Source organism: Filicampus tigris, chromosome 9, assembly GCF_054856515.1.
Source record: "Filicampus tigris isolate MCC_2025a chromosome 9, RoL_Ftig_1.0, whole genome shotgun sequence".
Classification (NCBI taxonomy): Eukaryota; Metazoa; Chordata; class Actinopteri; order Syngnathiformes; family Syngnathidae; genus Filicampus; species Filicampus tigris.
Window position 1 is genome coordinate 19,992,599 of NC_141225.1, and position 15,635 is coordinate 20,008,233.

Here is a 15,635-nt window from a genome sequence, read left to right on the forward strand (position 1 = left end):
AAGACGGGGGATCAAAGTGAAAACGTTCACATTTTTCTCACATGCTTTATTGCACAATATTAAAAGGGCAATGTGTCATTCCTTAACAAAATGCAGTTTAGCATGAAATCACCGGACACTGGGTCACAGATATGATGCTCAATACCTCGTTAACTTGCTAACTTATATCCATTACATACACAAATTAAATTTAAAAACCGATACTAATGAAAGCAACATGAACCAGAAATGATCCACACTCTCCCTTTTATATGATCGTTGTCAAAAAGTGAGTAGTTATTACTTTATTTTTGTTTTGTTACAGTGTTTTTCTTGTTAATTCACTGGACTCCTGCATATTCAGTTTGCTGTTTTTACTTTGCTACATGGTTATTTTTTTTCTTAAATCATATCATCTGTAAGCCTTTTTTTTTCAGGTTAATGTACATTTTATTTGCGGCACGGCTCGATCGCTGGTGCCGACTGTAAAGTTTTAACGAGCTTGGAATGTTTTGGACTATCAGACCAACTTAGACGTCAATGAAAACCACATGATGAATTGTGTTTGATTCCTGTGTAGGTTCCACTCTGTTCCTACATGTAATATTAATCAGTTGCATTTATTTTATTCTTTCCCAGAGGATCTCTGGGATCCCGAATCCAGCAGAAGCGTGAACTTGGGTTCAGATCCAGTGCGAACCCTCTTGGTGCTGGATGACTCGGTGTGGGCAAGCTGCGGGAACTTGGTCACGGTGGTTAACATCGGCAGCCTCAACACTCAGGTAATTAAGTCACTTTCCTCTTGTTGCTGCACAAATCTTGACAGTATGTGGGGGTTTTTTTGGTGATATTCTGTGAATATACGTATGTTTTCTTTGGATGTTTTGAATCTGTGCTGAGTGCAGTAAATTTTGGTTTTGGAAAGTCACATGAGCTCTAAGTTCTATTCATAGACGATGTTCTTGGGAAAACATGGAGGCTTGGTCATTTTCTGGGGCTGCTTTGCTACATCTCACACAGGCTGTTTTGAATTGAATTGAAGAAATCTCAACACTGTGAAGTCTTTTTGGAGTGAAATGTGCTTTTGTCATGGCTTCTCCAAGAGGGTAATGACCCAAAATGCATGTCCAAAGAATGGTCAGAATGGAGTGTGACAGGTTGGTTTAGCGAGGACTCCTTAAGTTCCCATCCCCTGAGGTGAGGACTTAATGAGCCAAGTTGATCACTCTCCTCTGCCGCAGAGCTTAACGGGTCAACGGCCTGGTTACTTCTGCGCTAACCTCGTCTTCCTCACTAATGCGCCCTCGCGAGGGCTGACTTGACACGGTGCCGGCAAGCAGAACTCGCGGTCAAATGTATCATTCGACGGGCCTCAGATGCTCACTAGAGCGTGTCATCTTTATATTTTTTCACCTCCACACGCGGACATAGCACGTCGACATCAATTTTGCAGGCCGCCAACACTTGTCTCGTTTGACGCCACTTATCCACGAAGCCGCCGAAGGGATCGGCAGCAATGCGCGCTCAGCTTTGTGTGTGCGCAGCAGGCATCCAAGTGGCTATACAATCAAGTATATTGCTGACAAAGCTGCACACCAATAGAGTGGGGATTGCCAGGCATGAATAAATCATCAGCCATAAGGATGTAGATATCCTGTCATAAGCTCCGACAGCCTCGGGATGGTTTTGGGAGCCATGTGGATTATGTGTCCTCTACTTGTAATATACTCGCACAGTTTGTGTAATAATAAATTTGTTGTCAACAGAAACAAACTGGCTGAAAAGGTTTGTAAATTGAAACCATTTGCTCAAATTTTCAGCAGACTGTTATCCGTTTGCTGTCATTGAGGTTGAAATGGATCAGAGTGTCATTGGATTGTGTTTATCTTCTCAAAGTTAGGGCAGGAATAGCCTAACGTAGCTCAAAATGGCTGCTTTTAGTCACACACTGAACCCATTGATGACCATTTACACCTGTCATTATGTCAGCTGTGACAATCATCGACAGGGTAATTGTGAATAATTTAAATGACATTTTGCGGGGGGGGGGGGGGGGAAGGAAAAAAACGGAATCATTTTTTTGTTCTTCTTGTGTTTTGCTATTTGTGTGAAACATGCATTCAAACAGGCCAAAGTTAGCCATGGCTGCTACATTGGTAACACTTAGTCAGAATGGTGTGTTACCAACCATAAAACTAAATGTTATTTGTATAAAGTTTTATATTTTGGAATTTATAATCAATTAAAAAGAGGTGATAAACGTTCCTGTCGAGCAGAAATGTTGCTTATTCCGCGTCCCTTCTGAATCCTCTCACCTGTCTGAGGTCGCTTCGCTCTGCTTCTGTTTGCAAGTCTCATGCCCAGTTGTTGTTAAACTAATGGATGGGCATTTTCAATTAAGAGGCACCAGATAGGGCCAGAGAAAGCTGCTTCTTTTCACAAATAATTGAACTAATATTCTTCTGTCAGGCCATACGGACAGTTTAACAAATACAACATTCAAGTCATTTTTATGAAAATTGCAAACTTGTTTAACTTGAAGGGAGTAATTGAGAAGTGCATTGATTCGCATTTTCAACGTTTGTACATCTCTGTCAAATCTCTTCAGAACTGGTTGAAGGTTGTAAGGTTTTTGAAGGAACGAATTGGAGAGAGAAGAAATTATGTCCCGGGATTGCCTTAACGACAAGTCTAGAGTTGGATTGGCTCTTAGCCATTATAATCCTTGAATGTAGTCATTCATATGTGTAAACCTTTGCACAGTCTGTGCATCTTTTGTGAAACAGGACACATTGATGCTAGATTCCTTCAAAAACACATTTTTTGTGAGAGTCTCGGCCAAGTGAACGCTTCTCACCTTTGAGCTTTACAAACATGGACGGTCACGGAGATCTTTGGGTACTTTGTCGTAAGAAAACGCTAACAAAGCAGAACGTCTGCCGATGCTGCGACTCTGATCAATAGTGACTGCCAGACCTTGTTACTTCCTCTTCCCGTTACTTGACTCATCCCTAGCGGTGGACACCTTGTCGCCCGTTGTGACCGCGGATTAATGAGCTGTCCAGACCTGTTGTAGTGTCTGCGGCCGGAGTTTTTTAGAGGAGCTGTTGTTGACGTCGGATGTTTGACACATCGCTGCCGTCAACCTTGACTGACCACCTCATCGCAGCAAAGCAGTGCTGCCTGCAAGTGAATTACTTCATGTTTGACACATTCTGCAGCTATCGAAAGTCATCTCACCGGTCGGGGTGTTCCAGTGGAGGGAAACTGTTGTCAGTCACACAGCTGGCTGTATTTCTGTTACCGGGCAACTATTTAGCATCACTCAACTGTCTGGTATGTGGTGGCTCAAATTTGGTAGTACTCTGACAAAATCTGTAACAGTGCTACTCACATACAAATCTGAAAGGGCCACAAAGATTTTTTCTCACTGACTCAAAAATCCATTTATAGATTCATCATGGCAGATCCATTATGCCACTTGCAATGCAGTAACATTTAAAACATGTCCTTTTCATTCAAAACAACAACAAAAATGCAAAGTCAAATAAAATGTCATTTCCATTGTGACAAAATCAAATAAATGGTTGCTGAGAGAGCAATTTGCTTTATTTTAGTTGTCATCTTCTCTTTTTGTTTGTTTCCAAACATTGTCTAATACATCAATCGTGCATTCTTTTATCGTTTCTAGATCTGATAAAGGCTTCTTGTGCTTAGGGCAAATCCACATCATTCTAAATGAGTACTCTGTTGCTTTTTGTTGTTCTGTCAAAGATGTGACAAGAATCTTGCTTGCAACTTGATGACAATTTCAGTGCATTTATTCATGTTGTTTGTAACTCTGAATTTTGAAGAAATGTCTCTGAAAATCGTATTCTTCGCCTCAAAATGCAGTTTAAAATTGGACATTTTCATCGCTGTTAGTCTCCCGGAATATTAATAAGCACATTGGATTTATGACGGTTGGAGGGAGAATGAATGCAATTTTTTCAATTCAGTCCTTCGTTAATTTGCTCATTTTCACTGTCCACTTTGCTTTTAGCAGTGAACTTGGAGCACGGCATTTTTGTATAATATATACTCCTACTGCTGGCAAAGTGTCAACAATATGCGCAGTATGCACGCTGCTCTGAAAACAAAAGTACAAGTGAAAAGTTGCACTGACGGCAGTGAACCCAGCAGTTGGTTGTTTGTGTATTACTGGCATGGAGACAACTCCCGGCGTCCATATACTGACCCAACTAAAACATGGACAACACATGCTTTTCATGCCTCTTTGACCACCTCAGCGATAAGTGCAGTGTGAAGAGGCCTTAGAAGTTTGGGGGCCACAAATGATGCCCCATTAAGGGCCACTGCTCTAGGACTAGTTTGTATATTGCCAAAATTCATCTAAGATGGCCGCTCCAAAATGACATTTTTGGCGCTGTTTATTTATTCATTTTTTTCGCGCATGGGCACTTGAGATGGCTTTTTTTGTGAGTATACTCATGATAGACGTGCCTGCAACATTTCATGATGCCAAGTCAAACTGACTTCTGGAGATGAATGTAAAAAAAAAAAACGTAAGTTAACCTTTGTAGGACAGCTGAAAATGCCTAATGCGAGTCGAAAATATTTGTTTCACAGCATGACAGGTTTCCTGTTTCTTTTCATGCATGAGTTCATCAGACTTTTTTGTGAGTCTATTCATGATAGACATGCCTAACACATTTCATGTCATTGAGTGAAACTGGCCTCAAGCGGTGAATTAAAAAAAGAATCCCTTAGCTAAATTCATTTTTGATAGCTGGAAAATAATGCACATCTTCTTGAGACTTTTGTATGGCTCTACTCTTGATAGACATGCCTTCCAAATATGGATTTTTTTTTTCACTCTTTGTTTTCTGTATGTGGATCAGCCACATACAATACTTTATAATACTACCTTGTCCATATCATGTATCCCGACTGCTAATCACTCCACATTCAAGTCACAATTCGACATTTTCCTCATCTGCAAGGCTCTCGTTTAGCGATCGTCTCTATGGTGCACATCAAGGTTTTTTGATGCTTGCTCTTAAGCCGCCCGCGCGCTGGCAGCCCAAGCCACCGCCCACTGCTGAGGAGCCAATTAGAAGAGAAAACACATCAAAGCTGGCGTTTCAAACAAAGAAGCGCCCGCCGGCAAGGGCGCCCAAACAGGTGCTAATCCCTGTCGGCACGGCGCACGTGATGTCTGCGTTCTCATCTTCGCTCGCTCCTTTTCACCCCCTTAATTGCACGGCCTTCGTGCTGACAGTGATACGAGCGGTGAGATGACACCCCACAGCGGGCCTTGTCATGCCGTCGACCGCAAGGGCTGCTTGTGTTGCCACGATAAGGATAATTGCGTTTGTTTTTGAGCTGCTCATTAAACACAAGCGCCCCGAGACTATGCGCCGGAGGAGATAGAAGACGGGAAAGTGACGCAAAAACATACCGCCTGCGTCAGATGCGCGCTAAACTGCAGAATGGGGAAGCAAACTTGAGTCGCACACTCCGTGTTAACGTCACCTTTATCATGGACAGAAAACCTGTTGTGGAGTGTGCCCCTTTTTTTCAATTTGGATACACTTCTCAAAAAGTCGCAAGAAGAAATGCATGAAAAGACACAGAAAGTCGGCCATTTTGGTTTGTGGCAGCCATTTCAGGGTCCTTCAAAGACAAACTTATACTAGAGGTTTTATATTCAGAAAAAGAAAACCTGCCCAAAACACCAGGCCCGGCAAAAAGGCTCTAGAAGGCACAGAAAGTGCTATTTTGGTTTGAAGAAGACATAACTTTATTTATTACTCAACTAAACTTAATTTATTTTTTTTATTTTTTAATGTAGCCTCAGAAGGCATTTTCATCTAGCAAAACGAAATTTGGTCAGCATGGCTATCATGAGTAGACCCACCAAAAAGTCTCAAGAAGCCATGCCTGAAAATACACAGGAAGTCTCCAATTTTGGTGCCATTTTGGGTATTTGCTGACCTCCTTTAAAGACAAAGATGTGTTTTCAAAAATTCAGCCCCGGAAGCCTTTTTCATCCGGTAACATGTCATTTAGCATCTATCATGAAGAGACCCACAAAAAAAAAAAAGAAAGACGTCTCAATTAGCACTTTGGTTTGAAACATCCATTTCAGGGTCAATTTGGGAGTTTCCAAGTGTCCTGTTCTGACTGGTCTTAGAAATGTTTTTTTGATTGACCGAGTGACTCACATGAGGAAGCAAGGGCCCATTCATCATAACATATCAATATAGCAGTTTAGGAAAACAACTTTCTGTTTATTGTATTGAACAAACAATTTTCACTGGTGCTTGTGTACCTAATACTTTGGCCAAAGTGTGTGTCTTCCTATAACAGCTGTTTTTGTTTGTTCCAGAAACTGGAGGTTCACCCCGACCCAATGGTTAGTGTGGCCCACCTGGCGCGTGCCGGCGGCGGCGTGTGGATGGCGTTCTCGGAGGGCTCGTCCATTCGTCTCTTTCACACGGAGACGCTGGAGCTGCTGCAAGAGATAAACATCTCCACGCGCTCCACGCTGCTCGACACCGGTAAAAAGCTGCACCGCTTCACTCCCCCATCGCCATCTTGAAAAATACACGAGAAATCTTTGGAAAGCCATAAACATAGCAAGTAGCACTTGTTTAACATAATTATTCTCAAAAGCAGAGATGCACGGTTGCCAAAGGAAGACTATTACCTCTTTGAAAAGCCACAAAGTCATCCATAGGAAAGAAAATGCACCTACAAAGTCTATATGCAGGAAAAACCCTGCATTATGACACTCGTGTGTCCTCGTTTGCGTGTGAGGACATCAGGTAAAAACAGTGGTTTCAACTATCTTTAGACCCCAAATTATAATATTTGCTCCATGAAATTGTATTAATTTATATCTCCAGCAGTCTGTTCTCTTCATTTCGTCGAGTTTCTGCTTCTAGAATCCGTATGTGGGTGTTAAGATTTTTGTTCTCTGTGTGTTGCCATGTCAATCTGTTTTGCCCATGGCCTTCAGAATCAATACCGATGGCCCATGAAATTTAAACTACATTAGCATTAGGTCTGTTTCTTCAGATTCCAACTTCGCATCACAACAATGTCAGCATTTTTCTGTCCTCTGTTTGGTCAGAGCAAAACACTTTATGACCAAGTTCAACGATCAAAACACGTCTCTAACCATCAGCACACAATACATTTAATAAGCAACATTTCTGATAAGTAGGATATATTTTATTTCAATTTTTTAGCCATAAATATTTTAATTTCATTCATACGTGGCACAGCTACATGCTTGTGTTTTTTTTGAAGTATTAATGGTTTCTACTGATGAATTAAGTCAGGTACGTCCCCACAGAAGGCCCGGGTACCAAATGGCGGCCCGCCACTGCGTAAGACACTGACGATGCCCGCCTTCCTCACACACAATGATATTCTCATCTCGTTCAAGTTGCCCCTTCTGCTCCTGCATGTGGGGGAGCGACATGAATAAGTAAGCACCCGAGACACGGCGCAGCCGCGGGGGTGAAAACTGGGGGATTAATATGAATGAAAGAGTCACCTGGGAGATGCGGAAACAGCAGCCCTGAAAGAAAGGCTTCCTCGGGGGGGGCTTCAGTGCTAACACCTGACGAGCGTACGCACGCCTCCCGCACGCCACTGCTTATGTTTCCAAACACGTGCCTCTTTGGAGTTAATGTGATGCTCTGTGTTTGTCCTACTTTTTTCCCGTTGGCTCGTTTTCCTCTCATCCGCTCGGCTGTAAATCCTCCCAGCAACCCCACTCCCACTCGCCCTCCCACTCCCACCCGTTCTTTGGCTGCGGTCCATTTAAGATGCCACACGTAACCCGGCGAGCGTCTTCTCGTCGTCAACCATGAAATATTTATGGCAAAGTTTCCCCGTTGTTGCGGCAAGAAGTGGCGGGTAACAACAACAACAGCAAACTTTAAATTAGCTAATGACATCTGTCTATGTGTGGCGATTACGTATTCATCGTGTTAAATAAGCAATATTCACCCATTTTCCCAAGTAAAACCCATTGTCAAGTTTTAAGTTGTTTTGGTGAACTCAAATCTAGCCCAAACTTGAAAAAAGGCTTTGCACACTGGAAAGGACGTGGACAACTCAAAAAGTATTTTCCTCCTTTTATTGATTCTTTGGGTTGTTTTCAGGAGAACTTCTTTTAGGTTGTAGACCAAGACAAAGAAAGGTATGATTGAACAGGTCATCAATGTGAAGCGATTGAAATTAGAAATATTCAAAATTAGATTAAATGTCAGCCAAATATCAAAATGTAGGATTATCAAATAGTAGACATTATTAGCACAACCAAGCTTAAGATAAACCAAACAAACATCACGATAACTATAAAAGGAAGGGCTTCACCAGCAGTCTCTCCGGTGAACTTTCAGGGTTGAGCGTTTGTGCTGCACTGGTGCCTTAAATAAAAAATAATTGGTGAGCTGTGATTGGCTGATGGTGGTTGGTTGTGGTGGATTTTACTGTGACCAGGTGCCTTAAATCAAGGTGATTGGTGAGCTTTGACTGACTGATGGTGGATGTTCCAGGTTTGGCTTGATACCCATATTAAATATTTCGCAATATGCAAGAAATGTTTCAACAGCCTCGTTTTAACATTCACTGCCCTAATCGAATATCATAATACAAGAATCTCAATCTCTATTTTAAATGATGAATAAGTATGGTGTGATAAACAGTTGATATTTCAATAGATATTTTTGTTTTGTTTGTCCATTGTCATATTGGTATAAAAAGATGTCAACTGCTGTTCTATTGACCATGTCGATTAAAACACTTTTAAACCAAATATCTTCAGATGGCGCACCAGGGTCCAGACCAAGTCAAGGTCTCATGGTCGGACGTAGAAATACAGTATTTGGGGGAAATGATGAGGCGAGGCTTTTCGATCTCATTTCATGGAGACGTCACTAAAGGTGACATCACGTCATAACCGCGTGTAAAAAATGAGCCGATCGAGCCGCGGCTGACTTACTACTATCACCGTAAATGTCAACTTTATGCTTCATGTTTCAAGTGGGATTAAATTAAAGTCAAATATAAAGTCAATACTGTTACTCAAAATAACTACAGAGTCAATCCCCCCGCTGTCAGCACTAATTCCTCCGCCCGAGCGGAGCGCATTTTGGACTCCGGATGACGTCACTGTCGGATGAATGCGACCTGGCGGTGGTTCAGACTGCGGTCGCATTGCAAAAAAATCAGTTTGGTATCCAATCTAGGACCACATGAAAGTGGCCAAAAACTTTGGCTTAATAAGAAGACATGGTACGATTTTTCAGACAAAAAACATACGCTTCAATCGGACACTTATGATTTATTCTCCCAAGCCACGCAAAGCCGCAGGATGAAAGAGCCGCAACATAAGGATGAAAGAGCAGCGTGCGGCTCCGGAGCCGCGGGTTGCCGACCCCTGCTCGAGATGAATCTTCCTTTCGCTTTTCTTCTTTGTATTTTGGGTGCACTAGAAAGAGTGTAGACTCCTGCATGGGAAAATGGGCGACCCGGGGGTCTGCTAGCCGACGCGTCGCCTTGAAATATACAACAGGTACGAGGGGGAGGCAGTATGGAGGCCTTGCCCTCGGGGCCAACAAAGTCTTGGTTTGTCGAGCTCACAAAAAAATACACTTGGCTCATATCAGTGCTCTCTGCGGGGCGCCGATTTTAACGATGTTTTTCGTCCCATGCCAATCAAAGTCCATTGATCACCTCTTGATCGTGTTACAAAAGTAGACAGCTAGCCACTCGGTGGCCAGCGCAAGAAGCTAAACATTGCGGTCCACGCCGCTGCTTGGTGCTTAATTTATGTCGAAGGGATGAACAGGAGACCCAAATCGAAGACCACGTCATCATGTGTGATGAGCGTATGGCCGCTGGCAATGTTGCATGAGAAGCTAACACACGTGTCTATACTTCACTCTGCCTCAACAGAGACATCACATCAAATGTCAGATGTGTACAGCTTGAGACCAAGCCCTGCCGCAAATTGGTATAAATAATTGATGCCGAAAACTGAAAACTATTATAAATGGCTGTAGAAATCGTCTCAGCTGTGAATATACAACAAACTGTGATCCCAAAACAGTGAAAACACCTTTTTTTTTTAAAAAATGCACCAGAAGTGTGCAGGCTCTCGGTAAATTCCCACTTTCAACCATCATCATCAGCTCACCGGGCCCTGCCTCTTAAAGGCATATAACGAGCATTCAGGTACAACAATACGTTACATTATTTTCTTTACGTGCTATGTATACGCATGTTCAACAGAGAACCACGACTAGACGAGTGCTCACAACGCTCGCTGTCACTTGCAGCAACCACGACGTTGTGAGCGGGCCGCCGAAAACAGTCACAAACATAAATGAGCATCGTGGCTTGTCCTTGTAATCATACGAGCGTCCGCGCGCTTCAATTACAGGCATTATGCTCGACGTCTCTATAGATAACTGGGCACCGGGAGGGGCCGACAGGAACTGCAGGAAATAAACCGGATACGAGCTATGATTTTCAGCCCTTTGTTAGCTGCCTGAAAGCTTGCGGATAATAATACAGTTAGAGTGCGCCATTATCTCACTGAGCAGCAGAACACACACAGACACGCACACGCAGACATCAGACAAAGCGCTCGCATCGCAGGCGATCATGCAGAGTTACCACTTGAGCCCAAACAAATGTGAACCTTTTCATTGTCATTGGGCGGGGGTTCGAGTCGCTAAAACAGGGTACTTGATGGCTAATAGAATTCAGTGCTTGGTGTTCTATAAAATGCGTTTAATGTTGCAGTTTCAAGGTTTAAAAAAGTGCAAGCATTTGGGGATAAGAAATTTAAGATGCTTGACGCCTGCGCTGAAAACGATGCGTTTTCCTCTCATTTCTGCTCCCTCTGCTATTGCGAAACAATTCCATTCGTTGGGCTTATCGTTTCATTTGTATCGGTTTTGTATAAATCATTTCAATGTTATTTACTGTGGATGCGCGGTGCTCCAAAAGCTTGAAAACTGTAACATATTAGTTTAGTAGTAGTGGTACTAGTAATGACAGAAGCGGTTAGTAGTGTTACTATAAGGTAGTAGTTTCGGTAGTAATAGTAGTACTTGTACTCCTATTAGGACTCATAATAGTGGTGATGGTAGTTGTGACATGAGTAGTAAAAGTGCCTAACAGTACAGTACTATTAGTAGTAGCAATAGTTGTTATTGTAGTGGTAGTGCTCATTACAGCAGTAGTAGTAGTAGTAGGAGTAGTAGTAGTAGTGGTATTATTAGTAGCAATGTAATTTTGGCTTCCTAAATTGTGTGACCTGAATCCAGTTTGAATTCACTTTTTTCCGCCATGTTACCACTGCAACTACTGACCCACAAATAAGTAGCGGAGCAATGAGTTTCACTGCTGTGATTTGTTGTTGTTTTTTTTATCTGTCCTCTCCTCGTTTTGACGTTTCAGGTCAGGCCAACATGCGAGTCACCAGCCTGCTCATCTGTCAAGGCCTCTTGTGGGTCGGCACCCCCCAAGGCCTCATCATCACCCTGCCTGTTCCCAAACTGGAGGGAATACCCAAAATAACAGGTTATTTCCAAGATTACCGCTCATTCTCAAAAGAACAGCGCATCCCTAAAAGAACACTTGCCAATAAAACAGATTGTGTCATTCTTACAAAAACAGGCCAATCCCAAGATTAATCGATCTTCCCTAAATCAGCGTTTCTCAATCTTTATTGCGCGAAGGCACATATTGTATTTCACATCGGAAAACATTCGCGGCACACCACTTCGCAAAACGATTCACAAAAATTGGATATACAGGTTAATTTTACCCCTAGTGGAAGAGCATTTTTCTTTTGTGCCTGTTGCTATATGTGCTTGGCACGCATAAATTAACAAATGAACAAAAATATTAGACAATAATGCTGTATATTTTTGTCTAAATAAATGACATTGAGTAATTTTCCGCGGCACACCCACGTGCCCTAAATAACACGTCATTGACCTAACGGGCCATTTCTACAACACTTTAACAAGTCAGTACCACAAGTAGTCCCATAATAACAGATCATTCTTAAATTAACTAGTAACAGGTTGCCTCCTCATTTGAATGTGTTGACCTCCTCCAGGGAAAGGCAGGATCTCTCTGAACGGCCATTGCGGGCCGGTGGACTTCCTGGCATCCATCACTAGCACCTTGTCTCCGGACCTCCTGAAGAGGGACTCAGTGGCGGATGGGCCGGACTCGGCGTGCGGGGGCGAGGATCCCAGCGACACCTCCTCCCAGGAATCCCTGCAGCACCCGGGTGAGGGCCGGGTGCGAGGAGGCGGCCGCGGCCGCGGCGGCGTCCGGCTGCAGTACAAGCTGCGCTCCACCTCGGGGCTGCCCGGACGCCCGCTCACGGCCGCCGACGAGGCCTCCGACTCGTCCCTGGAGTCTCTGGAGCACAGCGTGGAGGACGGCTCCATCTACGAGCTCAGCGACGACCCCGAGACGTGGGTGCGGGGGCGCCCCTCGGAGAAGGACAGCAGGGCCAAAGACAGGGTGGTCTCGGCCGCCGTCGTCTCCGGGGGACGAGGGTTCCGCAGGCTCCGGGAGGGGGCGCCCGCCGGGCCTCGGACAGCCGCGGAGCCTTTGGAGAACGTCCTCCTGGTTTGGCAACTGCCGTTGACCGTCTAATTTATAACAGCACGCTTGAGCTCCAGCGCACTCACGTAGCATTCGAGATGAATCGGATGCCAACGCATAAAAGAAGGGAAGCACTTCACCTTGCTTTTCAAGCATTTCCGAGTCCACGGATTGTAGAATTGTCCCAAAATAATAGGCCAGTGCTACAATAACAGGCAATACCCAGGACGATGGGTATCTACAAAAAAAAAATGTTAAAGAGTACAAAAATATAGCTAATTCTCATGCATTCAAGATGAATAGAATGCTTACAAATCATGGCAGGAAGGGTGTTGTGATCTCAAGGGATGCACATCGCCTCGTTTTGAGCAATTCTGAGAGCACAGACGGCAGAATTGTCTCGCTTTGTCTGACGGTTGACGGCATCACCGCCACCTGCAGGACAGGAGTAGAACAATGCCAAACGCGGTCCATGACACTTTGTTCTTCTGAATCCTATGTGACGTGGATGCCACATTTTTGCCGCGTTTGTGCCCACCCGACAACACTTTGCTACCTTCCCGGCAGCCCGTCTGCCACGCTGCTCATTGGCGTAGCTTCGCTAGCGCCGTTCACAAGATGGAACTTCTTCTGCGTCCTCGCAGCTGCTTGCAGGAGCTGATCAATGACCACTAAACAAATGAGCTAAACATTGTTGCACATTTTTAATTTGAATTTTGTAATATTTTTTTTAACATTCGTGTCCACTAAAATTGTTTGAGCATGTAGCACTTGTTTTGATCTGTGTCGAGCTAATGAAAGTTTATTTATATGAAGGAGTTTTGGGGCCACACACAAATAAGGACCACCAGAAAAAAAAAAGTATTTTTCGTTCTTAAACAATAAACAATCTTTTGTGGTGAAATGATGCCATTCTTCTCCTAAGATTCCATGTTCGTTGTCCTGCCTCCTCTAAAGTGCAGTCACTCTGCTCTGATCGGTCGTCCCCCATATGCTCAAACTTTCCTTTTCAACCTCTTCATGTTTACACTTTATGACTCATCTACACTAATAGAACACCTAAAAGGGCACATGAATGAAAATCCATTTTGCAAGTGTTTTCATGTGGAGAATGTTTGTTTTCTTTGCACATTATGGGCCCCTTTGCACCAATCAATGCATCCTGAGCTAATGGCTGCAGGAGCATTTTTAATGATGGATGTTTGTTTTAGGCAATTATATTCCTACAACCTGGGTTGGGGGGGAATACAAAGTTAAGAAATAACTTGGGTTTTAGAATAAAGAAACTAGGTTCTGATAATCGGCAAGTTTGGGGGAAAACACATTCAAGAAAAGAAAACCTTTTTATTTTGTTTTCTTTTAGGTATTTTGGAAGCTGGTGTAATTTTAAGGGAAAAATTCCCAAGTTCCTCTCACAACCTGTTTTTTTTTTAGTTTTGTACTTAATGTATGTATTTAATGTTGTGGTGGCAGCATGAATTTATGGGAGAAAGCTCAGCAAACTGTCGCATTGAGGGACCATTGAATTACAACTTAAGCCATATTACTTATTTTTTTCTTGAATAACATGATTTTTTTTTTCCCCTCTAAAAATGTGAAACATTATGTCGCTGTCCTGTGAAATTCAAAATGTCCAATTTTGGACATTTTTTAAATTTTCACGTTAATGGCGATGTCTATAATGCGGAAACACCATTCACGTAAAAATGAAAACAAAATGGACATACCATTTTTTCACAGGACAGCGACAATTTTCCCCCACCGAAGGTTTCCCTCAAGACCACTGACTTTTTTTGTGTAAATGTGATGCTTCTCAAAAAGATAATTTGGTTCTCTAAATATTTCACGATTTGTATCTCCAAAACAACAGGCCAAAATTTTTCTCCAAATTGGACATCCTTTGTGGGGTTCAGATGTCAATGTTCTACTTAACGTGTGTTATCTTGCTCAGCTACAGTCCATCGTCTGGTGTTTTGTTTTCTAGAGTTCATATGTAAGCATTTCATCCTCATTTCATCAGGAAACACAAATTCTGGTAAAGGAGCCGTCACGATCGCCGTCCGTCTTGCCACAGCAAGCCAAATCCAGGCTTTGCTGCGAGGCGACTTAACAGCGAAGGTTACGCTGCTCGGCATCTCCACCTCAAGTCTTGACTTAACCTTGGTGGCGTGCGAGGCTTGCCGTCTTATCCTTCCATCATCCATATATCTGCGGGAATCGTTCCGCCGAGAAACCGACGCAAAGCCGCCTCGCTGGCTGTCATCTAAATGTAAATGCGCATAGCAGTCGCGTATACGCAGATTTGTGTGCAACGACACCCTCGTGGTCAGCGCCGATATGTTTCGGCTTTTGTGTGTTTTCCTGCTGATGAAATATGCATGATTCCATAACAAACGACTGCTACTATTGAACCTTCTGCTTATCTTATCCATGAACATGTCCTGTTTACCTTGGAAGTATTTTGACCTCTGTTATTTGCGCTCTGTACATACAAATAATTAAAGCTTGAGCTGAGTTATTAGTTTTTTGTGTTTTATGTCAAGTCGTCCAACTTTGCTGCCTTGTTCTGCCCACAAGAAAAGATGAAAACTGAAATAGCATTGTCCAGTATATCGCTGGCGCCGGGCCGTAACCTCTTATGTCACAAAAAAAACAAATAATAATTTTTCCACAATCAGAAATTTCAGCTGGACTAATTTGTCTTATAAAATGGCCATTTCAAGACCAAATGGAAGGTTTCATGTGTCTTTTCAGGCATGGCTTTTCGAGACTTTTTGTATGTATGTACGAATGATTTTCATACCTACCAAATTTGAAATTGCAGTGTGATACTATCTTGCTGGACTGGATTAAAAAAAAAAATAGTCCAAGACTTGTTAGTCTTTGAAAACCCACTGGAAATTGTCAAACTGCCCCAAAAATGGCCATTTCAAACTAAGATGGCGGACTCCTTGTGTCGGGCACGGCTTCTTGGAATTTTTTGTGGGTCTGTGACGATA

The 15,635-nt window shown here is 43.1% G+C and overlaps 1 protein-coding gene across 3 annotated transcripts in view; it reads left to right on the plus strand.

Annotated features, from left to right (window-relative positions):
* Positions 1 to 15,150, plus strand: part of arhgef10la (Rho guanine nucleotide exchange factor (GEF) 10-like a) — a 109,030-nt gene extending 93,880 nt beyond the window's left edge. For all 3 annotated transcript variants that reach the window (XM_086040691.1, XM_086040692.1, XM_086040693.1), the window contains 4 exons: positions 619 to 761; positions 6,371 to 6,542; positions 11,470 to 11,592; positions 12,137 to 15,150. In XM_086040691.1, coding sequence (XP_085896817.1) covers positions 619 to 761; positions 6,371 to 6,542; positions 11,470 to 11,592; positions 12,137 to 12,687 — 989 coding nt within the window. In that variant the 3' untranslated portion in view covers positions 12,688 to 15,150. The remainder of the gene's footprint in view (positions 1 to 618; positions 762 to 6,370; positions 6,543 to 11,469; positions 11,593 to 12,136) is intronic.
* Positions 15,151 to 15,635: the final 485 nt, after the last annotated feature.